Source organism: Rhinolophus sinicus, chromosome 2 (genome assembly GCF_057876585.1).
Source record: "Rhinolophus sinicus isolate RSI-liver-muscle chromosome 2, RSI-T2T, whole genome shotgun sequence".
Taxonomy (NCBI): domain Eukaryota; kingdom Metazoa; phylum Chordata; class Mammalia; order Chiroptera; family Rhinolophidae; genus Rhinolophus; species Rhinolophus sinicus.
The window spans coordinates 20,102,900-20,127,596 of NC_142502.1; the positions used below are offsets into that span (position 1 = coordinate 20,102,900).

Below are 24,697 nucleotides of genomic sequence, written 5' to 3' on the forward strand. Positions count from 1 at the left end.
CCATTGACAATGCTTTAAAACTATAATCAGCAGAAGAGAAAGGTTCAGGGTTCTATTTTTGCAGCCAAGGAGCATGCCAGAATAGTAACAGTGCTTCTCCTTGTCAGAATGAACACAGCCGGTTGGGAGTACTCTGTTGGCCTGTGGGATGGTTTTCCTACTTACCTTCCCCTATTTCAAATGCCATTTCCATCCTTTGAAATTACAAGTATTTTTCTCAACCTATAACCACATAGTGTCTAGCAGGGTGCTTGGCATATAATAGGTTTTCAATAAATGTTTGCTAGATTGCATTAAATCAAAGCTCAGCTCCCCCATGTTGCATCCATTCAGAACCCTCCCACAACAGTCCACGATCATTCTCATTACACTTTAAAAACTGACTCATTTGCTGATATCACCTCCGTTTTTCCTTTGTCTGGTCGTCAGTGGACTTAGGATAGAAAGGTGGTAGAAGGATATAAATGCAGACATTCTTCCAAGTTTCAAAAGCAAATGCACAAACATCCTTTTTATCATCAACACTTAGTGAGTGCCGTATGAGCATCACGTGCTTTTTGAGTTGCTGGGAATACAAAGATAAATAAGGGCTTCAAGGATAGACAGTTTTTTATTTTGGATATTGAACTGACTCCAATTTAAATATACTATGTTTATATGTTTATATTTTTAATTGAAATAAATTAAAATACTTGTTTTGTGTGTGTGCTACTTTCATGGAGCCTAGAGATAACCTACTAGTCACACATCAATGGTGGGTTACTATTCTAACTCATCTAAATAGTTAATATAATAATATACATAATAATTTAAATATTCCAAATTTTCTTCTTGCCTTTATGTCAGCAAATTCATTAAAGATGTTGGAAATTTTCACAAAATTTGAGCTCTACTGAGTGTTACTCTCATCTAAATCTAGCATCAATTAAACACAATGTAATTAGAATCAAAGTATACATAACATGCATATTTTCATAAAAATATGAACATTAAAATAAATGTAAAAAGTTGTAACTAAATTATTTTTATATTTAAGAATCAAATATTCAAAATTACCTATTAAAGTTAAAAGCAAACAGATTATAAGTACTTAAGATTAAACTTTCAAATAAAATTTAAACAAAGCTGAAAATGCTTATTCAGTATTTTGATATTTCATAAATCTTGCTACACATTTTTATAAAAATTAAATTATTCATGATTCCAGCATTTAATGTTCATATTTTAATTGCCATTCTAAAGAATCAGTATCATGCTTTAGGCATGTTGTATTTAAAGTTTCTTCTATACAGATTTAGAGTAATGTAAATGATTTAATATTGAACACTATTCCTCAGCCACCATATGCAGCTCTTTGTTAGTAAGTTTAGAACCATGAATTGGAACATGAAGAAAGCAAAGAAATAGTCATTTATCTCTACTAAGAGACAAAATTCATTGTGAAACAATCTGCTGACTGCGTGTTATCTGAGAGGATTTGACATGTTAATTAATTTATCTTTTCCCTTTCCTAAGTATTTGTGTCACTCAGTTCTCCTTGCATTTCCAAGTAGTGTTTGCCTCCAAGATTGAGAATATTAGCCCATCAAAGTGAATCAAGGGAAAATGGTGAGAGTCAAGTTGAAGTTCTAATGGCTGCGTACACGCTTCATAAACTGGTCGAAACATGCTAGCCTCTGCAAAGGTTGTGATTTATCCTCTGGCCTGAAGGTAATATTATGCATTTTAGGGATGTGGACAATAGCCCAGATAGTCAAGGACTGCACTTGTATAGCACGTGATGCACCATTTGTTCTCAGCTAAGGCCCTTCTGGTGTCGAAGACTTTCTGAGCCTAAGTTTCTTCATCTGTAAAATGGATACTACTTTATCATTCATACTACTACTATGAAAATTAAATGACATAACCACGATGGAATGCCTAGCACACAGTAGGTTCTCAAAAATAGTAGCTATCAGTACTGACTGGCAAGGAATTATGGAACCTGGCAATACTGAATTCATCCATCAGTCTAATACATTTGCACTGATACTACTATAAGACAGGCAGCTGGTCCGAATGCTTCGGATTCTGAGGCTGCTGTTTTGCACTAAAAAGGTGACATTGTGGTGGGGGATAGATACATGTATAACAGACATATGTAAGTGCTGTGCAAGAACAAAATGACAGAAGAGCGAACTTGGCTTGGGAGGGTGAAGAAAGACTTCTCAGAGAACATGTTATATAAACCGTCAGGATGAGCAGGACTTTCCCAGCAAAGAATGGGAAGGTTATTTGGGGCAGAGGATTGCAAAGACATGGAGCCATGAAAGGGCTTTCACATTCAAGAAAAGTAAAAAGTTGGAGAGGGGCAGAGGAGCCACGGCAGGCCCCTTAGATGGGTAAACTGAACTGATAAGACCCGGCTGATTTGTAGGAAACTAGACCAGAGGTTCCATGTTAATCCTGCAACAGTGTGGCTCTAATCGGACTCAAAGAAACTTCCAGTTCCCTGAGATGTGCCACTGGCTTACAAAAGGATTAATCAAAGCTCTTCAGTATAGTAATGTTTGTTTGTTGGTACACACCACTTTTCTTAAAATAAACCCAAATTGGGGCAGCAGGGAAACTATTATTTTGGCCCTAAGACACATAATTTCCAGCTCTTTGCTCCCCTCTAATTTCTGTGATAGGTTGCCCTTTTCACCAGGAGCACCCAGTGGTAGTCTAAAAATTGCTGTAGCCAAAAAATGCAGGCTTCTTAGGTAATACCACAACTGTGCTCAATTCCAGAAGTAGAAAGGGAAGATGATACACAACTTGTCTGCAGAAAATATCTCTTCAAATCTTGTAAAGATATGGAAATCATCCAAAGCATTTGATTTGAGACTTGTGAAGGTAACACCATGGCTAACGCACTAGAAAGAATTAGAGAAGAAGGAAAAGACCTAGCAGCCACAGGCAAATGCTTTTGGATGGGCAGAGCCAGACAAGGCAGACAGCCATTGCCCAGGACCCCTGCAATGCCTGCGGCAGATCTCCCAGGGACTGAACAGCCATGCTGCTCCTCTGGGGGCGAAATTCTCCAAGTACAATACGCAGTTGCTTCCAACACAATCCCATTGATGTGAGGGGAGGAAGAGCATGGTATTAACAGTTGCACAGGGTATTAATAGCTGATGCCCCAACAGGGGACAATCCTTTTAGTGGCCCAGAAATCAAATTCACCCAGGGATGAGCTAGTTGTATTATCTAACACCACTGATGCATCTTACAAACTGTGGACTCATCTACTACATCGTTTTATAGTGACTCAGTTGCATGGGAAGATGTTTTTCATTTACATTCAATATTCTTCTCTAGTTATAACTGCATTATAGCCTTCCAACATTTCACAGTTAGATAAATTCTATGGAAAGCATAAGTTAGAAAACAGCTCTTTAATAGATTTTTTTTTTAAACAAAAGGAAATCATTTGTTTTCATCCACTCACCATTCCATGATTCAGCCACCCTGGGATAAAATTATCAAGCAACTTCGGGTAAATCATCTCTCTGTCATAGGCATAAATGATCCAGAACACAGCTACAACGAACTGGAAGGGAAAAGAAATCTTTTATTTCAAATTCACCAACTATCCACAACATACAATTTGTTAATTATCTATTGTTCAAGGAACCCAACATAATTTGTAACCTATAATGAAAGACAAATCAGTAAACCAGCTAATGACCGGAAAGATAGTTCTAACTTCATGCCATTAGTGGTAATGGTTGGAGTCCCTCCTTTTTCTTCTATCTCTCAATGGTTTTCCCTCAGGCAAAGGGATCTGTTTGTGAGCGAGAGAGAAATGGTCTGTCTGTTGTCTGGAACAGCTCCCTTCCCGGGCTAATTGTGTTGGTTTGATTCCTCTCAAGAGGGTTTAAAAGTTCACTGGTGGTTTTTGGATCCCATTCCCCACTAGAGTGTGTACAGAGTTAGCACACACTCAAGAATCTGTAGTGGATGTCCCTTTTCCTTAAACCCATCATGTGGTTTAAATTAATGTTCACATTCTCAAGTTTCTATTTTACCACTAACAGCATTGAAATCACTGCTATAAAATGTCCCAAAGTCACATTGCGAGCAAATGTATTAATTTATATAGCCTAAGCAGGGGCTTTAGCTGCACTGAGAAGAAGAGAGCATGGAGGGCAAAGGAAGATTCCTAATTCTCTTGGAATAACTTAAAAGTTCATCTGGGTTCCAGAGGTTGATTTTGAGCCATCAGCAACATAATCATTAAAAGAGAGTACTCAATTTATTATCATCCTTCTTCAAATTAACGATGAGAAAATAAGTTCAGACACAATAAAGAAATGAATGGCCCAAGGTTTTATCCTTCAGTATAGAATTTTAAAGTGAATGCTTTTGTAAATAGTCAATAAATGTAGCTTGGGAAAAGGCAACCACCCCAAGAGAGGGATCAAATTCTCTGCAGAGCTATGTCTCAGATAATATAGTCATACTATAGAATGATAAAATGCAGCACGAATATTCAACAGCAACAATTTTAATCTCATTTCTTATAAGTCATCCATGTCTCCACATTTTATTAATAAAAATAATAAATATTTTAATGCCACTTTTTATAAAACCCCTGGTGGTTATATAGCTCAAGGCTGGTAATCACATGGGTTCCAAAATTCTATTCCAAGTATCTCAGTTATGACATGGGTAATCTTGGCTCCCCAAAAATATTCACTCTTAAAACTGAGGATGTTGTGAATATTTATTCTTTCATAAAACACACTGAATGATAATTACAATGGTCAATTCTAGATTATGTACATAGTTTTAATAGGAGATTAGGGTCCTCAGTTATTTATCCTGTGTTTGGGTCAACTATTTTCACTTAGTTGATAAATGCACAGGATGAACAAAGAGAAAAATCTATATTATTAGCTTTAGCTTAACTATCAAATTGGATCTTCCAAGTACAATGAATCATTTTTGTATTACCTATAATTTTAGTTTATTTATTCCACCACAGACTTCAAATGGAGCAGCTACCAGTGTTCCCTGCCCTCAGACCGGGGCCCCTGCATTACAGCCTTGCTACCCAAAGTGGGGTCCCATGGAATAGTAGCTGGTTAGATGTGCAGAATGTGCAGAATGCCACCTCCCATCCTCACATGCTCTGATCCTGTATTTTCGAGGTTGTTCACATGCATGTAAAGTTTGAGATGTCCGGCTTTGGAAGGCCTTACCCAGGCCACCTTGAGCCTCTTCCCTACCCAAGGAGTGAGGTGAACCTAGGGCCAAGCAGCTTGCCTACCCAGAGCCTGCACCCCTCCTCTTCTAGACTACATCCCAGGAAACCAGAACCCTGCAATTCCCTGCCCAAATGGACACAAGCAGCTGCCTCTTATAAAATTGAGGAAAATTTCTCCTATTCTTAATTTATGTATGTAATGAATGAGTACTGACTTTTTTCCAGATAATTTTGTTGTATTTCTTACGGTGACCGTATAGTTTTTTTCCTTTATTCTGTTAATACGATGACTTATATCGATTGATGTTTTGTTTTTTTTAATGTTAAGCCAACCTTTAATTCTTGGTCATTCTGTGTTATAATTTTTATATATTGCTGGATTCAACTTACTGGTATTTCGTTAGGATTTTCCCCCCATCTTTATTCATCAAGTATATCGATCTGTAGTTAGTTTTCTTCTCTCATCATGTCTTTTTCTAATTTTGGTAACAGGATAATGCTGGCCTCAAAAGATAAGCTGGGAAGTGTTCCTTCCTCTATTTTCTGAAGGGCTTAGTGCAAGATTGATATTATTTCTTCTTTACCTATTTGATATACTTCTCCAGTGCAGCCCTCTGGACTTGTAAGTTTTCTTGTGAGGTTTACTTGTGAATTTGAATTCTTTTAGATAAAGAGTTTTCAGGTTTTCTATTTTCTGTGAGTTAGTTTGAGTCATTTTTGCCTTTTGTGGAATTTCTCCGCTTTATCTAAGTTTTTGAATTTATAAAGATGTTCTTCATATCCCACTATGGAAATCAGCCAACGCTGCAGATCGGGTACCTTTTCCCTGGACAGCTGATTATGAGTCACCTATCATCACATCAACGATGAGAGCTACACGTTGACCATGAATGATCATTCAGTCCCTACCACATGGAAAGCACTGTGGGATCAATACTTAATAGTGCAATTTGGTCAACCCTTAGACCCTCTATTGTTTCTTGAGGGAATTATAAGGATTATCATAAGGGTGACTTTCAAGAAAGTGTAAGTCACCATTCTTAGTGTAACACTAGAAGGTCAAGAGGCACCGCTGAGTAACCAGTCTTCTAAATAGTGCTTGAGATATAAACACAGCACAGATGGCAGCTCCTTGGCTCCTGCGCTGACATCCTCTTGATAGTATGGTCATCAGCAAACCGAAAATAATTTTGAGCTCTACTACCAGTGCGCGGATATGAAACAAAAATAGGTTTTCTTGGACAGGCTAGGTGACACTGAAACGTTCCACTGTTGTGAAGAAGCTCCTTCTGTGGCCAGGACGGAGGGCCAGCTAGTCCTCGGCACACACCTGCTGCTTCTCAGCTGCCAGGACCAGAATACTGTACTTGAACTGACAGTGGAAGGGGCACGGTCACTTTCCAGTCCTTCAAGCTTCCCAGACAAAATACTTATGTTACAGCAATTCACCGAAGTCCTCATCTGAACCCACGGAACTATGAGAAATGAGTGCAAAAGTAAACCGGATTCACACTTTGCCTCTTTCTGTAAGGAGTCTCTCACACGGAGTCCATTAGAAGCTGAAGCTGATCAGCTTTAGTTTACTTCTAAGAAAAAGCTTTACTGATCAGAGGGAAATTCTTTGGAATTGAGTAAAACAGATTAGAATGCAAAGCATGTTTCAGTGACGAGTGCCACAAAGGAGGCTAAAGAGAAAAGTCACTTATCTACAGATTGGTCTAGAAAGGCCATTAGCGTGATCTCAACCACCTACTGCTGAAGGAGGGAAGGAAGGAGAAGGGGAGGGAAGAAGAAATAGGTGAGTACATCTTTAAAGCCTACAGCTTCAGCATGACATGGTCCTATGAAATTGTTTTCCCGTTTAAAACTAATCTTTTAGAACTTGAACTTTACCAAATACTGATTGGAAAAAATTTAAATTGTTTTTGGGCTCTATTACTTTGCTTCCAGCTTTCTTATTCATGATTTGCTTTCCCATCAATTCTTTCCATGGTCATACTATTGCTGAGAGGTAATATTTGGACATGTTTCCAGTTGTGATTTCTTTCCAAATACACAAAGCACGAGAATACGTTGCGTGTTCTGGATGCTAGCTGGCTTTGTCTCGGATGGCCCCCCATGCACAGAGTAAATGCCTCATTTTGACATGGCTCGTCTTCTCACTTTCCAGACCTAGGAGTTCCTGACTCCGCAAGTGCTCTCCTCCTGGCTGACTTCCCTCAGCCATACCCTCAAATTAAGAAATGCATAGTGGAGCCCAGGGCCCTCTGAAACGTTATAGCATCTTCTGTTCCAGAGTACAATTAGTTTCTAGTACTCATTCCTAGAAGTGTGACATAGAACTCCTCTACTTGTAATTATGAGGCTATAACATTTTACTTTTCATGCTATGCGTTTTGCTCAAATTGCCTTACAACTAGAATCTCCGTTTAGAGAGTTTCCAAAGCACATGCTGATGTTACGCCTTTTATATGGCTTTCAACTATCATCTTGTTGGTAGAATTTATAATTTATCCACATATCTGCTTTAGATCTTTCATTAGCTCTTCTGGCTGCATAAATAATGTGAGAATAAAAACCCAACTTCTGAAAGTGCTGATATGATTTGATGACTGCCTTTCTCTCCAGCCTCAGTTTGTACCATATTCTCTCTTGTTCCTTAAGTTCCAATTGGCAATTTGATTGTTCCTGAAACTCATTAAGCTGTTTCCTGCCTCGAGGCCATAGTATTTCCTACTCTCTATGCCATGAATGCTCTTCCCTCATTTTCATGTGGGTGGATTTTCTGTTCCTTCAGATCCATCTTAAACATCACATCTTCATGGACGCCTCGCCAGTGACTCCACTGCTCCACTAATTTTTGATTTAAAAAATAGACTCTGATTTGAAAAATAGCCTCTTTTTATTGTTGTTCAATTGTTCATTGCCTGGCTCGTTTATGAGAAAGTGAAATCTCTGAGAACAGGAACTTGTCTGTCTTGTTCATTGCTATTTCACCACTGCAGGGCACAGAACATGTTTATGATTAAAAAAAAAAAAGCTGAATAAATGAATAAAAGTGTACTGCTGCTTCTCATAAGCAAGTTGCCTTTTACGCCTTCAATTTTCTTCCCATTGACCTAAAATTTCTCTTTTATGTTCTCCCTATTTTTTTTTTTTTGGCTTCCTGTCAGTCAGGAAGATATGCCCTTCTCCCCAAGGTTATTCTTCCAGCCTGTCCCTTCTATGAGTCAGCTCTTCCTTCACCTGGTTAAGTCTTCTATATCCTAAAACAATCCTCTGGAATGCTAGATCAAGCTGAAAGACTCAAGGCTCTCTTTCCTGAAATCAACCAACAACAAGGAGAATGAGATATAGACATGAAACCAGTCGAAGTAGGAAACACCCAGAATCCAAACATCACCTTTTAAAAAGGCTGCCAAGTATTAGGAAAATTGAACCAGGACAGGGGGAGACTCTGATGGAAGAAACAAGATCTGAGGGCTCTCTGGTTGAGCAAGCAGAGCAGAGAGATCGCTACAGGTGGCACACTCTAAGGGACAATAAATGACCCTTGCTGGGAACAGGAGGTCTGAGGTGCTTGGGAGCACTGGGGAAATGTTCTCCTCCCTGCTTGGCTTCAGGTGTCATGAGTGATGATGTGAAATGTGAAAATGGGCAGGCGTGTCATCTCTTCAAGAAGCAGGATGTGGGTCTGTTCAAGTAAACGAGAAAGGATAACCAGCCTGAATGCTCAGCCTCAAGCTCACCTGGCAGAGGCCAAGCTTCTTGTCACTGTACAAAAGGGTTGCGATCAAAATGAGGCAAGGAAAGCGAAATGAGTGTAGTCCAGAAAAAAACCATTCTCCAGGGGAGGGTGGTGATTGAAAACATTTGGAAATTCAAACTACCCTAGCTCAGTTCCTTAGCCTGTCTCCAGTTCTAGCTTGCACAAACAGCTGGTTCAGGCAGAACAGACTAATTTAAGGATGAGTAATCATAAGAAAAGAAATAGCATCGAATGTATTCATGGATACCACACACACACACACACACACACACAAAGGAAGAGATAAAGTGGAATATGACCAAAAAAAAGGGGGCAACTGAACAATGCAAACCAGAAAAATGATTCCAGGATAAATATAATTTATGATCAAATAATTCTCCATTAAAGAATAGAGGTCAAAGAAGAAAAATGGAGACTGAAAGAAGAGAAGATAAAGCAAGAGAAGAGAGTAAAAATGAAGGACAGAACTTAAAAGTAAATAAAATATTAAAAATAAAACTGCTTCAAACTGCAAGTCACATTATAAGCAGTGAAAAGGAAAAAAATGCCTTTGGTCAAGACAGTTGGGGTTTTGCTTTCCAAGCAGCACTGTAGACTGGATACACTGAAAAATCTTCCTGCTGCGAAACACTAGGTGCTAAATAAATTACAACAAATGTACTCTCAAATGTATTTCAGAACACACAAGAAAGGAAGGGAAATCACTAGGAGCCAAAAAAAAAAAAAAAAAAAAAAAAAAAAAAAAAAAAAAAAATCATGCCGACAGTAAAAGAGCAAGGAAAAAAGAAAAAAGAAAAACCAGAACAGTCGCAAGCACAGAAACAGGGGCTGCCCTGGAGGTAAATGCCAATGCTAGAATCAGAGCGTTCAGTGCATTGTGGGCAAGGAGACGGATTCCTAGGGCCTCGGGGCCCATGCAAATTGGTGCAGGAGGCACTGAACCAGGAGCCTGGCCCACAGGGAGGCCATACCTTCAGTGCAAGGGCAGGCTAGAGAAAGTACCCTTCATCAGGTTAAACAAATCGCTTTCTGTTCCTAATTGCTAAGATTTTTTAATCAAAAAGGCTTCATTTCATTGAATTTTATTCTGCACTGAGATCATTTTTCCTGCTTTATAGTTGTATGCATAAAAGCTAAGCTGTGGTAATTAAGCAAGGTCTGCAAAGTCAGAAATAACTTGGATACTTATTCCCAATAGCTGTCATGGATACTGCAGTGCGTCTCCCAGGACCCTGTTCAGAGCCCCATGCATCCATGCCCCATCGGCTGGGAATATGGGTCCCCGGCCACTGTCAGCTGCATTCCTCACTGGGAATCACCCTCAGCTGCAGGGAACTGCCCTGCTCACCCCAGGGGCAGTCCAAACCCAGTGACTGACGAATGCAAGGATACAGATACTCAAGCCCTTTGCCTCAACTTAGAGCAACTCTAATGTGTCGTCCCAGCTCTAGGGCTCCCATGATGCTTCAGTCACAACTGCAATTTTCTCCTTCTGTCCAGCACGCTCTTCCTCACTTCCTAACAGGTGTATCTCCCAAGAGCTCCCTCCTTCTCCATCTCAGAGCCTGTCTCAGGGCCCTGGATCTAAGACAATGCCATTCATGTATAAGCACAATAGATAAACATTTTTAAACATGAAAACATTTCTAGTAAATAAATCATCATAAAGACACGTATTTGCCATCTCACCCTGCAGAGGTAGTCATTGTCAAAAGGATAGGTATATCCTTCAACATCTTTTTTCATGCATGGAAAATATATCCCATACGCTATTTTACAAAATTAGATCATACTATACCTAGTCTTCTGCAGTTGTTTAATTTAAAAATATTTTAAGGCTACAACCCATTTTTCTTAAGTGCGTTTTAGAACTCCACTATATGAGTATGCACCAGAACTCACTACTCACTCACTAATGGATATGTACAGTCATTCCAATGATTACAATTTCCAATAGTGCTGCAATGGACATGTTATGTCTACGTTTTTATGCACTGAGTACCTCAGAGTAATAAATTACTAGAAGTGAAGCTCCTGGATTTCAGGTCACCTTTGCCTGTTGAGCTGACTTTCACAAAGGCTCCTCTGTCATTCTCTGCTCCCAGCGCCCCACCAACTTTACCCCAGTTCCAGACCATTCTGTCCCTATCCTTTACTCTTTTGGTTGCCTCTTGGCTAGATGACTGGCTTCAGTTTCTTTTAGTAATTCTATTTATGCTTTATCTTGGCTTCAGAGTTATCTTATTAAAACTCTTAAGAAGTTCCCAGTTTAAAACTTCCAATGTCCCCCACCCCTTTGCTTGCAGAATGAAATGAAAAATCCCTTTGGTGATCTGGTTGAATTCTCTTTCCAGTCCCTTTCCAGCTTCTTCCAGGAACCCAATCCCCGGACTACATATCGTTTCCCAAACTCACCGCACACTTCCAAGTATCCATTCCTTTGTGATTTTTATAATTGCAGCTCGAAATTCATTGTAATTCTTTTTCAAAATCCAAGCTCTAGCAAGTGTTACTTTTTAAATTTAATTTTTATTAAATTTATTGGGGTGACATTGGTTGGTAAAATTATACAGGTTTCAAGCGCACAGGTGTTACATTTGTTGGGCAGTCATTCCCTCATCCCTCCAACTTCTTGTCAGAAGGCAGTGCTTTTTTCACTGATCCATTGTAGCACTCCGCTTACAACACTAGCCCATTTAACTCTGACTCTTCTATATCCTCTAACTTGCTGGCCTCTCTAAGTTGCCGAAGGCTCCCTCTCTCTGCAAGGCCCCCTTATATGCTGCTCCCTTTGCCTGGAATGCTTCCCTCCACCCCTTCCAGCTCATCCTTACCATGTAGATAGGATCAAAAGTGTCATAAACTCTAAGAAGCCTCATGTGAGTTGCCCCAGACTTGGGCCCCTTTTCCTTGCATGTGCTGTCACATCAAGCACATTATGCTTTTCCTTCGTAATACAGAGCATAATTACGATTAAATAATTGACAGTGTAATTACTGATTTCTCTTCCCAGTGGAATGCAAACTCCATGAGAACAAGGACCTTGCTGTTGCATCGTCATATCTCTCTTGGTACTTTATGTTTTTATTTCTTAACTCTTTATTTTGAAATAAAGACTCAAGAAGTTGCCAAACAATGTAGAGAGTTCCTGTGTATCTTTCACCCAGCTTGCCCTAATGATAACATCTTATGCAAGCATGGTACATTTTTCAAAACCAGAAAACTGATATTGGTACAATACTATTAACTGAACTATAGACCTATTCAGATTTCACCAGTTTTTACATGCACTCTTTTTTGTTTGGTTGGGGGGTGGTTATTGCACTATGACATTCTATCATATGCATTCATTTGTGTAACCACTACCACCATCAGGATTCAGAAGAGTTTCATCATCACAAAGAAATTTCCTAATGTTACACCCATGAAGTCACACCCTCACCTAACCTTACTCCTGGCAACCACGGATCTGTTCTCCATCACTATACTTTGTCACTTGGAGAATATTCTACAAATGTAATATTTCCCAGTGTTTTACGAAGACAGGCTTACATCTCTACTATGTATGGGCCAGAGGCTTCACAAGCAACATCTTATGTAAGAATCACAGCTACCTTCAGGTAGCTACTATTATTTTTCTAGTTTTATAGATGAATAAACTTAGATTTAGAGAATTTTAGTAACTTTGCCAGAGTTAAAAAGTTAGTAAGTAGCCAGTCAGAATGTGAGCCCAGACAGTGAGACCCCAGAACCAATGCCTTTAACCTTTTAAAAAAATATTTCGCACAGTAGGTAGTATGTACTTTTAAAGGAATTAATACTTGAATGAAATAAATGAAATGCCAAAGACTTCTGGGTCCTCTAGAATGGCCCGCTTATAGCAGAAATTCAATGAATGTGGGGTGAGTAACATGTTTGGGCAGTCATTCTAGAAAAACCAAAAGGAAAACAAAGAGGGTCACATATGGAGAAAAATCACCTAGCTGGTTCTCTGGACCGAACGTGACGTACAGAGCCACAGGACAGTAACACAGGAAGCAGAATCAGAAGCAGAATCATTCTTCTCTTGTAGTAATAAATGCATTAGTGGAATCTCAAGCATCTCAACAAGGATTATTTGACCGGTACATCTTCCCTCTGGCAAATTCATATCCACAGGAGAGACAAACAGTATTGATTGAGAATATCTGCTGGTCCTAACTGATATTTGCTTCTTATCTTAACCCTTGGAGTCACGTTCTTTTCCTTACTCAAATTTTAGTTAATAGGCTCCTATCTTATTCTCATGTCACTTTGGGGACACGAGTGTTTCCTGAGAATACCAGCCGGTGGGGGATATTTTCTTTCTCCTTTCAGCGTTCTTTAAACTTTAAAGATGCATCTACACAGCCTGAGCCTCAGCAGTCTGCCTGCCTCCCAGCACTTCAGGATTTTTTTTTAGCAAACACACACACAAAAAAGTTTACACCCACACATATATATGTCTACATGTTCATATGTATGTGTGTGTCTATGTGTGTACACACACACACACACACATATATCCCCTTCTTATATATATATCAAGGTTCTATGGTATGATATTATACATGTCTAAGAAGGAAATATATATGTATATATAGCCCCTTCTTAGATGTGCATAATATCATACCATAGAACCTTGATTTTGTTGTTTCGTCACATATCCAGGAAACGTAAAGCATAAATAAAGCATTATGGGACAAACAGTAGTGAAAAGGCAGACGTGAAAATAAACTGAGTTCAGCAAGCAGAGGCCAGCTTTCCCTGGGAGGATCTGTCAAAGCAGAGTGACCCTGAGCTTATCTCATGATGCTCTGTGGGATTCAGGAGATAGGAGATAAAGGCTGCCCAGCATGGGAAGGCACCTTGAGGCTCCCACATAAAGCTAGCACCTCAAAGGGTTACACCTTCAGTGTAAGGGTGGATGAGAAATGACCCTCGGCAGAGAAGCTGACAGGGAGGAAACATCCTGCTAGAACCATAGCTCTGTATTAAAGGAAAAAGAAGGAAATTATAGCTAGGATTACATTAAAATGAACATCCACAGGGCAGCTACAAGTACACATGAGAGACATCCAGCTAACTGCACCTTGAATTTAAAGTTACCACCTGAGAATAAAATTAAGGGAAATCTCATTTAATCGGATCTAATAAAAGTAAGTTGAGCATCTTTTGTAGAAACCTTCCATGGAGGTGGCTCTGTGTCAATGACTGCCTATACTCGGTATCAGAATGGCCTGACCAGCACAATACTGTAACAGTGGAAGCTGAAGCCTGCCCAAGAAGGGTATGTCAACAGGAGAAATGTGGGTAGTGGCTTATGGATATAAAAGAGCAGGGATGTGTCTCCACAGAGTCCTCTGGCCACCCCAGGTAGCATCCTGGTTTACTCAAAAAGTCAATCTCTATGGTGCAAAAGGATGCATCAAACTACAGTAATTTCACAACTTAACACTAATATCATCCAATTACAGCACTGATTTCCAGTTTACCCAGAAATCTTCTGGCTACCCTTTGTCTTCTTCAAAGTTGTTCTGCCTCTAGGGAGAGCTTATGCAGTCTCCAGTCTGCCTGACAATCTTTGTCATTATTAATTGCTGAATTATCTTTCTGAGCTAAACGTTAGTGAGCATGGGTTCATTTACTGAGAGAAGGATTACCTCAAAATACACTGACAAAGTGAGTGTTTGAATCTTGGTCCTGGGTTATAATGACACTTGAGTAATGTCCCAGCACACTGGGACACCCACAAATGGCCACCTTACTGCCTCTGAATTGCTACAAAGATAGGAGAAGGAGGCTAAGGTTTTCTGTGTTTTGTTTAGATTATACGTATAAACAAACTAGGAAAATATGTAGTAATTTCTGTGCAAAGTTCGCAATAGGAAAAGAGCTTTTGGAGAGGTGAGAGTGTTTGTTTTTAGTATTATATCAACTATATATAAATCTTGCTTCTTTTTTCCTCTACGAACAATTCACCCTTTAGATTTAGATCGTGAATATCTAAATGAGAATACATTTGCAAATATCATTGTGATTGTTTTCCCTCAAATGTGAGCATTGTGTGAGAGCTTATCTAATACCTTTCTGGTTGTTTTTAAATTATAAAAGTCATAAATCGCAGTGTGGAAATTAGTGTGGACTTTCGTTTTTTCCTTTTAAATTATTCTATGATCTATGCTGTATAAGTAAAGCAGACAGACTCAACAAGCAAATGGTCACCTTTGGAACCGAAAGGGCTCAAAGATGCATCTACGCAGCCGGAGCCTCAGCAGTCTGCCTGCCTCCCAGCACTTCAGGATTTTTTTCTTGGCATTTGGGCTACCTGAATTCCTCGTCATGCACTTAGGGCCCCTTTTAGAATTCCTAACCAATATGGAGTTTTGTGTGTGGCTGAAGAACCCTTCTCGTCAATTAAGAGCCAAAAGGTTATACTACACTAATTAGTTTGAGAATTAACAGTTTGAGAAGGAGCCAAGATTGGGGAGACACATCTGTTGTGATGCTGATTTGCAAAAAAAGCCAGGAGACCCAAAGAAAATCTACTTCACATGGATGATTTTTTACCCATAGAGCTTTCTTTCTTTCTCTTCCTCTACTACCCTTTTTGTTTGAGACTCTTCAAGCACCAAGCGTTCATCAAACACCACTGACCAGGTCCAATATGACGGGCATTATTCTCTAGATAGGACTGAAGCAAAACAACAACTGGCTGTTATGGTGAGGGTGGTGGCAGCTTTCCGAGCCTCTGCGTCCCAAAGTCCTCTCTTTGGCGTCACACCCTGCAGGGACCAGTAAGCTTCCTACTGTCTCCTGCCTCTTGTTTACATAAGATCCCCTTGTAGGTAAGTGAAATCATGTGATAGGGTTTGACATACTGGCTGGCACACAACACTCAATAAATGTTAACTGAACTTTGCTAGAATTGAAGGTTTCTCCCCATTTTCCCAGCTTGCTTCACTTTTCAAGATCAAGTGCATAAGAAAATGACTCTGTATATCCTGCAACATAATATAGTACACACAATCATATAGAAGACACTTACCCAAATAGGGAAGGTCACTTGTACAAGAAGGCTGTGCCACTTGGATTAACTGATTTGACTTAGAGGCCCTCAAATCCTTGCCGAAGATAGGTGAGGGATAAATTATAAATAAAAAATAAAGACAAAAAAAAGATTTGGACTAAACCTCTCTTGATATAGTACAACAAAATGGCTTTCAGGTAGGAATTCTCAGTAATATATTTCACTGGGTGGGCACAGTTTATTTGTTAAGATACCCACGCAAAATGTATTGGATCATTTGTTGGCAAAAACATTCTTTTGCAATTGTGTAGCTATGAACGATGCCTTCTCAGAAGCCCAGAGATGATTTACAGATGATATTGGATACACTTAGTAACTATTTTTAAAATGTAGTTAATTCTACTGATAAAACCTTATTTTTACATATTAAAAATAAGCATATTAGGAAAATATGTAGTAGCTTAAATCTGTAATCAATTGTTGTAATGTGAAGACAAGGCAGGAAAGATTTTCTTTTCTTGCAAAAATTTGTACTTTAAAAACTGGCTTGTAAAACTGTATAAAACCATTGCTGTATAGTGTGAAATAACATATCAAAGAGAAACAGTAATAAGCACAAATGAAGTCTTTTGTTAAACAGCTTCAAGGAAAAAGATAAGCAGTAACGTTTGATCCAGATTCTGCGTAACTCCCTTTCTTATTTTGATGAATTTTTTGTCATTAGAAATTGTGGTTACCTCAGACTTTATGTATTTAGCCGAAAATGTCTGTCAGGCAAATGACAAAAAACAAAGTTAGGGGTGGTTTGTCAGAAAGTTCAGTGTACTTACTAACAGCAAGCACTCCATTAATCAGAGTGTTTGGCTTTAAGTCCTGGTTGGACCATTTACTGGCCGTGGACCTCAGGAAAGTGACATGTAAAGTGGGAACGACATATGAAAAACTGTAAAATGAAAGCATCTTCTGTGAAACGGGAATGATGGAAATTCCTACCTGTTGGGGCAATAAGGAGTAAATACTTAGGGGAAAGCCTTAAGCCGTAGCAAGGAGCAAAAGTTAGCTCTCTTGAGTTGTTTGTGGGAAGGGAGATGGTGTGAAGTCTCAGAAAGCGTAAATGGAACCGCTCATCCACCAGTTAGAACCAAATAGAAAGGCAACAGCAAATGCCTCTGGGGATGAGGTGTCCTCTTTAGAACTGTAAGGTCAGGTTGCGGGGAAGGAGGTACAAGTGGCATTTCTGAACTCAGACTGTTATTATATCAATGACTCTAGGGGCCTTTTCCTTTGTTGCCTCAAAGCTCATTTTGACAGCAATCAATGTGCGTGCTCATGTTATTCTCTACACATAGGAGCACTGAGGCTTCTTTCTACCTATTTATTTGCACTTGTATGAAGCTGGTCATTCTACGTTGTAGGTGAAAAGGGGGAGAAGCCCTCTAAGATTAAGGGGTGAGGTGATAAAGACTGGTACAGAAAACTCTTCTCCGTTCCTGCCTTCCCACTCAGACACAACACTAATTTGTCCTTAGGATTCTTCCTGGTTTCACATCCCTCCCTGGTCTCTCCTTGGTGATCGATGAACAAAGTGGTGGAGAACCCAGAGAAGCAAAACGCAGACAGAGATGGAAGGCTCCTCTGGTGCCCTCTGTGACATAGCTCCCTTTCTTCTCCTCATGTCACAGCAAACGTTGACAGTGCAACCCAGACTCCTACTATGCTTGTTCCTCTGTGTAAACGAAGCGCAGACGTCACCTACAGGATAAAGAGACATTCTGAAGAGGGAAACTTTCTGGAAAGTTGCTCTTCCGAGGACTGCGCTGGGCCAGCAGGGCTGCCTGTGACATGTGGCAGCAACGACTGCCCCCCCCCCCCCACCGCCTCTCCTGTTCCCACTTGTGTTTCTGGGACACATCCCCCAGAGTCTGAATTATGCCTCCACTTTTGCTCCTCAGAGGGTTATAAAAAGGCATAATGAATGAAAGTCCTATCTAGGACTGGCGATTTGTGGTAAAAATAAGCAAGTTATCAGCATGGTAATTGCACGATCACAACTGAAAGCTAATAAATGTTGTGTAGGTGGCAAGTCTACTAGCTCCTTCCTGGGGGGGAAATGTTCCTTTTGATATTGGCTGATGGAACACAGCACACTTTGATCCAACTAAAACAAGTAAGAGTTACCTCAAAACGCCCACAGGGACTGTAGTAATTTCAGGAACACCCACACAACAAATCATTGTTTCTTTTCTTTTCTTTTTTGTTTTTACAAAGAAGGCAATGATTGGGGTAGACAGATAAGCAGGGAGAAGTAAGAAAGACAGAGATCAGGAGATAGGGACATGCAGAGAAGGAAGAAGAAAAATGAATAGTGTCCCTTTTTTCTTTTCCATTTTTTAAAATCAACAACTAATATTGCACCTTGTTCCTGGTCCCCCAGACAAGGGCATTCAACAGATTCTGGTCTGGGGATCAGCTTTTTGAGAACAAGAATTATATGTCTATTTTACAATGTACATCAATCACATTAATGTTACTGAAGATGAAGTCTACCTTTTCTGAGTCACATATTTCAAAAATGTATTTCACTTACAGATACAAATATAGAAGGAAGACCTCTTCCTCATCTGAGAGACTTTTTGTTGCCTTTGTGCCCAGAGAGTGGGAACTCTGTGACATAATACACAGGGCACAATAATTCTCTACCATTTCTAGGGGACTATGACAGGAAGGTTTTACTCACGGAGCCCGGTTGTCTGCACACCTGAGCTGGGGGTCTAAAGCAGGGCTACCTCTGACTCCAAATTTCATATGGAGTTTCAGAAACTGAACATAAACCATTTGGTCAATTGTGGATCATATCTGACTTCTTTGAGAACTTCAAATGTCAGTTTTAGATTAGTTGTTTATGATGATACTGATGAAAATGCACCAAAAAAAATGGCATTGGCAGAGAATAAATGGAAAAAGTATGCCTTTCACGGCTAAGATACAAAATGTTCACGATTAGTCTCCTAGTTCTACTGCATCTATTTTTCATATCAATGTAGAGAAACAGGGTTACCTAAAATCCTGTTAGCTTTTACTTACTTAATATTTAATTGTTATTCTCCAAATTTGTTACTTATAATTATTTCTTGAAAGACCTGATTTTGTTTGTGGAGCAATGTGCCCAGCCCATACAGATAAATCACAATTAGTTTAAGCCCCCATGGTGACCTCATCCTCTTGTGCTTTCCCAGCTTCCCTTGCTGCTGGGTTCCAGCGAGGTGACAGTCCTCACCAGGAGACCTATGGGAAATTCTCTGTCAGAGCTTCTAGGAAAGATTCATTTGCCTGATGAAGAGACAAACATTGGGGGAGAGCAACCTAAAGAGCTTCTTCCTCTTCCTGCCTTGAACATGGCTGTGAAGGACGTGATGTTTGGTGTTTACCAACTCTCTGAGACTGCCGCTGGCAACTCCAGAGACAAAAAGCCAACACTCTGGAGCTAGAAAAGCGGAAAACAGAAAATGTCTAAGACTCAGATGATAATGCCAAGCAATACCACCCTGAAACTACCTGCTTTCAGGCTTCCTGTTTTGTGAGTATTACATACCTTTATTGCTTACATCATGGTTGGTTGGCTAGTCACTCAGCAAACACTGTTATTGAGACATTGTTCATGCGGCTTGCACTGCAGCAGGAAATCAAATACACAACCTCCCTGGCCTCATAGCGGATGTACCAAGTCAGAAGAGACATACACTACAGAAAGAAAAGCATTGACAGGGAATGTTCCAGGTCGAGGTGATCATTATGGAGACTTTAAAGCTACCGTGTTTTCCCGAAAATAAGACCGGGTCTTATATTAAGCTGTGCTCCAAAAGACGCATTAGGGCTTATGTTCAGGGGATGTCATGCTGAAAAGTCTGCTAGGCCTTATTTTCCGGTTAGGTCTTATTTTCAGGGAAACACAGTAGGTCAGGAGATAGAGAGGCTAATGTATATAGGTTATTCATGCAGGCTTTTCTAAGGGGTAGTCATGTGAGCAGAGACTTGAACGAAGTAAAAAACATGAGCCAGGTGGCTATCTGGGGGTATTCTGTTACTTGCAGCTGAAGGTGCCATTAACTTATACATCCAATAAGCTTTTAGTCATTTTTCAAAATAGAGCTCATATATCATCATTTCTGGGATGTCTTCCAGGACCTCCCACTCACTAAAATTAATCCCTTCCTCTTGTGGGCTACTTCTGTACCTCAATCACATGTATTATTTTGCTCATCATGCCTTCTTTTAATTTAGTTGTTGACACAGCGTATAAAGTCACCCTCTCTAGACTGGGAGACCCTTGAAAGGCAAGATCGATTCTCAGTCACGGCCATCTTGGCCCCTAGCACCCAGTATGCACTGCCTAGTAAGCACCATGAACCCACAAATGATTACTGACTTGATTATATGCCTGTCCTTTGAATGTTCTGGATATAAATGTATGTTTTTCACTGTAGTATGATTAGAAGTGAGCATCTACAGTAGAATTTTGTTAGTAAGACTACTTTTTGTGCTGAAGAAATTTGTCTTGCAAGCAGTGAGAAAGCTGACTACTCTGAGTTAGTATGAACATGTACAAATTAAATAGGTCACATAGGCAGAAAATCTTTGGTTTTCATTTAGGAGAGAAGAATATATAAGATGGTTGAGAAGCAACCTGGTTCCCTATCAGGTACATCTGTCCAATCGCATTATATCCTTGGTCTTTTGAAACGGCTATCAGAAAACAAAAAAGGATTGTAAGACCCCTGACCTACCTAGTAATCAGTCTTCTGAGCATTACTCCGAGTTTGTTTAGCTTGTGGATCTTGAATGAATCCTCATCTATGAATCTTCCTTCTTAGGCAACTCAACTCATACTCATTTCAGTGAAAGAGGTTAAGTCTGTGATTGACTCAACCTGAAAATGAACTGGCTTTTACTAAAAAACATGACCTAGCAGATATTGTCATTTTAACTTCAAAGGTGAAGAGAATGGAAAAGGGAATTTGAAGAAACTTAGAACATCAATGAAGGCTTAAAGACAATAGAAAAAGAGTTTGATTTTAGGTACCTGTGTGAAAATTTAAAGAAGAGAGGATCAGCAGGTAGTAAGTGCATTTTTAAATTAAATCCAGAGTTTGTAGAATAAAGTAAACAATGTGCTTTTAAAAAATATCCCCCTTAATATCAAAACGGAAGGAAAGTAATTTGCTTGTATTTACAATCTCAAAAAGAAGTAAATTCCCTTTCCTTATGTGTTACGTTAACAGACATTAATATTAGTAATTAATATTATTTAATGTTTGCTTTCCATTTAAACCAATCTGTTACATTTAAAACTCAGAAATGAAAATAATGGTTTTTAAATTGTAGGAGTATGATGGTTCAAATGCATATGAATTGCAAAATTATTCTTAAGGATGGCTTAGAGTTAGCTAGTGTGTCAATAAATTAAGACTATCAACAAACACTTTGTGAAAATAATTCTTAAATACTTTTTCTTTGAGTTTGCATTTGAGATTTCAAATTCCATTTTCCACGTTTCCTAAAGAAGCAGGTGCTACACACACAGGTCCCCATTATAAGAAAAAACAAGTATTAAAGGATTCTAGACTAGGTTGGTACCTATAAAATATTTACTAAATCTTTTCAAGAACATGGTTATAACACCAGAAATGGTTTACTAAGAAGGCCAAATTTCAGAAAAGTTCATCCTGGCACACGCTAGTTTGTTTCTTCTATGCTGGATGCTTGTTGCATCCAAGTTAGAACAGATCCAAACTTCCAGGGCCCCCTGGACCCACAACCTCTTTATTACGGGAGGGGCATCATCCATCTTCACCCTGAGGACTGGCCGAGGTTAGTTTAGTGGCAGCCCAGCATCTGGTCTAGAGCAACCAAATAACAACAAAGGTATTACCAGGGCGGACAAAGGTATACTTGGGAGGTGGTGAGATTTGATTACGTGTATCATGCAAGCTGAGCAGCTGCAATTGAATGGGACGCACAGACTTGAATTAATGGAAAACATATGATTGTGGGGTTTTTTTTGTCATTAAAATGGCTGCTTTGGATAGCAGTTGGAGACACAGTTAGGATTTCTGAGACGGGCATTTTCATACTCAACATACTCTTTTTTTTGCTGCTCTTGTTTATCTTCATCTTTTTTTTTTTTTTTTTTGGTTGAAACCGTAGCCTATTCTCTTAACTAGAAGAGTATCTGCCAGCACAAAAGTCCACAAACTCATAGAAGACAAAAGACATTCTTGGTTTGATTGTTCCTAATAAGCTTCAGTGCTTCCAGACCACATAATGTCATAGAATTGTTATAATGCTTCTTTAAAAGGGTGACAGGGTTCAGAAATAAACTGCATATGGTAAGAAGAGCCTCCCATGGGTCACTCCTGCGAAGTGAGTGGCAAGGCTTTGGGAGTGGTGTTGGTTTCCGGCCATTAGTGCTACTAACCAAGGCCAGCTTAGCATTTATGGGAATCTACTCAAATCAGGATGACATGTGCTACGTTCACTCAAGTAACCCTGCCTGACTTCTTCAAGGTTATGCTGAAGCAAAACTTTACTCCAATTATCTTTGATTGGAATGTTTCATTATTTTTATACATCCTTGAGCTAGATAGAGTCCATGCAGTAGACGTATTAGGTCCACAGGTCACAAAATCATATTGAGTGCTTCATGCCCGCATAAAACAATTACTGTCAACTGTCAATTAACCTCGTTATCGGAAGAAGCATTAGTGTAGAAAATACAAATCCTAGATAACCTCCCCATGTCTTTTTTCACTGCCACAGTTGCAGCTGAGGTGAGAGAGAGAGAGAGAGAGACATAATGGGAGCATCAAGAAAAGCTCAGGGTTAAGAGGGCACTTCAGGAAAATTTGAGCAGAGGTGATAAATTCAGCTGCCACTCTGCCCTCTATTTATGCTCGTTGCCTTTCTGCCCTGCACCAGGAAGCAAAAATAACATTGCTTTCTTCGTAAACTTCTGGCTGACAAACAAGTGGCGCAGGGCAGAGGAGGCACTCTGAGAGGTTAGCAGCCCCTGGCCGGGAAGCCTGGAGGGACCCTCGGCAGAGGCTCTGCGCCTTCCCCCTTAGGAAGTGAGAGCCATGCCTAAGGCTCTCTGGGCACACGAGGGGGGCCTGGGTGGTATGCCCTCTGGGATTCTGACTGTGTCAACCAACATGGAAAAAGGTGCTTAATTACAAATGTTATAATGAACCACTTGCTCATATGATGAACCTTCTGACACGACAGGTTCCTACAGGTATGCCCACCTGTCTGCCAGGTCCTGGGCTTCAGTGCTATTCCCATCTTTCTCAGGTTATAACCCGTTAGGCTGGGCACCTCACTGCAAGCCAGGAGTGAGAGTAAAGAGGACGCTTCTTCAGGTGATTCCTAGAGGCAGTGCTCCAGGAAGGGTTCACATTTTAATAAGGGAGAAAACCTTAAGTGATAAAGGTAAAATAGTGGAATTCCAGATTCCATTGAGCAGTTGAGGACTATGGGGGAAGAGGGGGATACAGAAGGGGCAGGGGAGAGTTCTGCGGTCACAACAAAGACAAGGGCACACTGGAAAAGAAAGCTGGGAAATAACCTTGGGAAAAGAGAGGCCAAAAAATAAAAATAAAAATAAAAAATATATATATATACACACACACACATATATACATATATACACACACACACACATATATATATACATATATAGCACAAAATTATATGTCTTCATGAAAAAAATATTTTGCGTTTGTTAAAAGAGGGACAACAGGGCCCAAAATGGAGTCACTTGTGCTAGGCCCATTGTCAGCAAACCAAGATTTAACACTTAAGCTAACTGCAGTTTCAGCTTCCCAGGAATGTAACTTTTAACTGGTCAACATGGAATTACCTGGTTAACACTAGTGAGATAATCTGGCCCACAGGCCCCCTTTCTTCCCCTTATGAGGGCTGAAACACACATTCTTTCCTAATAATTTCCTTTTTCCGCTCCCTTTCCACTTTTAAAAAACCTTTCCTTTTCTATAGCTCAGTGGAGCTCCTTTCTGTTTGCTAGATGAGAGGCTGCCCAATTCATGACTCACTAAATAAAGCCAATTTGATCTCTAAAATCACTCAGTTAAATTTTTGTTATTTAACACGTTAAAATGCTTATAAAGAGCCAAATTCATATCCTCTGTAAATATGACTTTGCAATAAAATTAATGGGGTCTGGGAAGAAGCCATTTGTCAGTGCTTGCTTCAAAATAAATTTTTGTGTATTAGAGTGAGAAATCAGGTAGAAACTGGATAAACAGGTACAAAATGTCAAATGAGAGAGGAAGAGAGAAACAGTGGAAAACATAAGGAGATTTCTGGAGAATACCAGCAAGGATTCTTCTTAATATTAATGGGGAGAGAGGTAGGGAGGGGTGAAGGAGAGGGAGAGAGGGAGAGACGGAGGGAGGGATATAGGGAAGGTGGGAGAGAGACAGAACAGGAGCACCTGACATGGGGGAGGGGACAGGAGGGGAATGTCCTTAACAGGAACTTAAGGCTAGTGACTATAAAACAGAAAGTGACTCATAATAACAGGAAAGATTATGAATATGTAAATACTGAATATAAAACAACAGTGGGCAAG

At 39.7% G+C, this 24,697-nt stretch overlaps 1 protein-coding gene across 8 annotated transcripts in view; it reads right to left on the reverse strand.

Moving 5' to 3' along the window:
- AIG1 (androgen induced 1) overlaps window positions 1-24,697 on the reverse strand; it is a 218,631-nt gene that overhangs the window by 149,181 nt on the left and 44,753 nt on the right. For 6 of the 8 annotated variants that reach the window (XM_074333656.2, XM_074333665.2, XM_074333664.2 and 3 more), the window contains one exon: window positions 3,473-3,574. The exons of the other annotated variants lie outside the window; for them this stretch is intronic. In XM_074333656.2, the coding sequence (XP_074189757.1) occupies window positions 3,473-3,574 (102 nt within the window). The remainder of the gene's footprint in view (window positions 1-3,472; window positions 3,575-24,697) is intronic. 8 annotated transcript variants of the gene reach the window in all.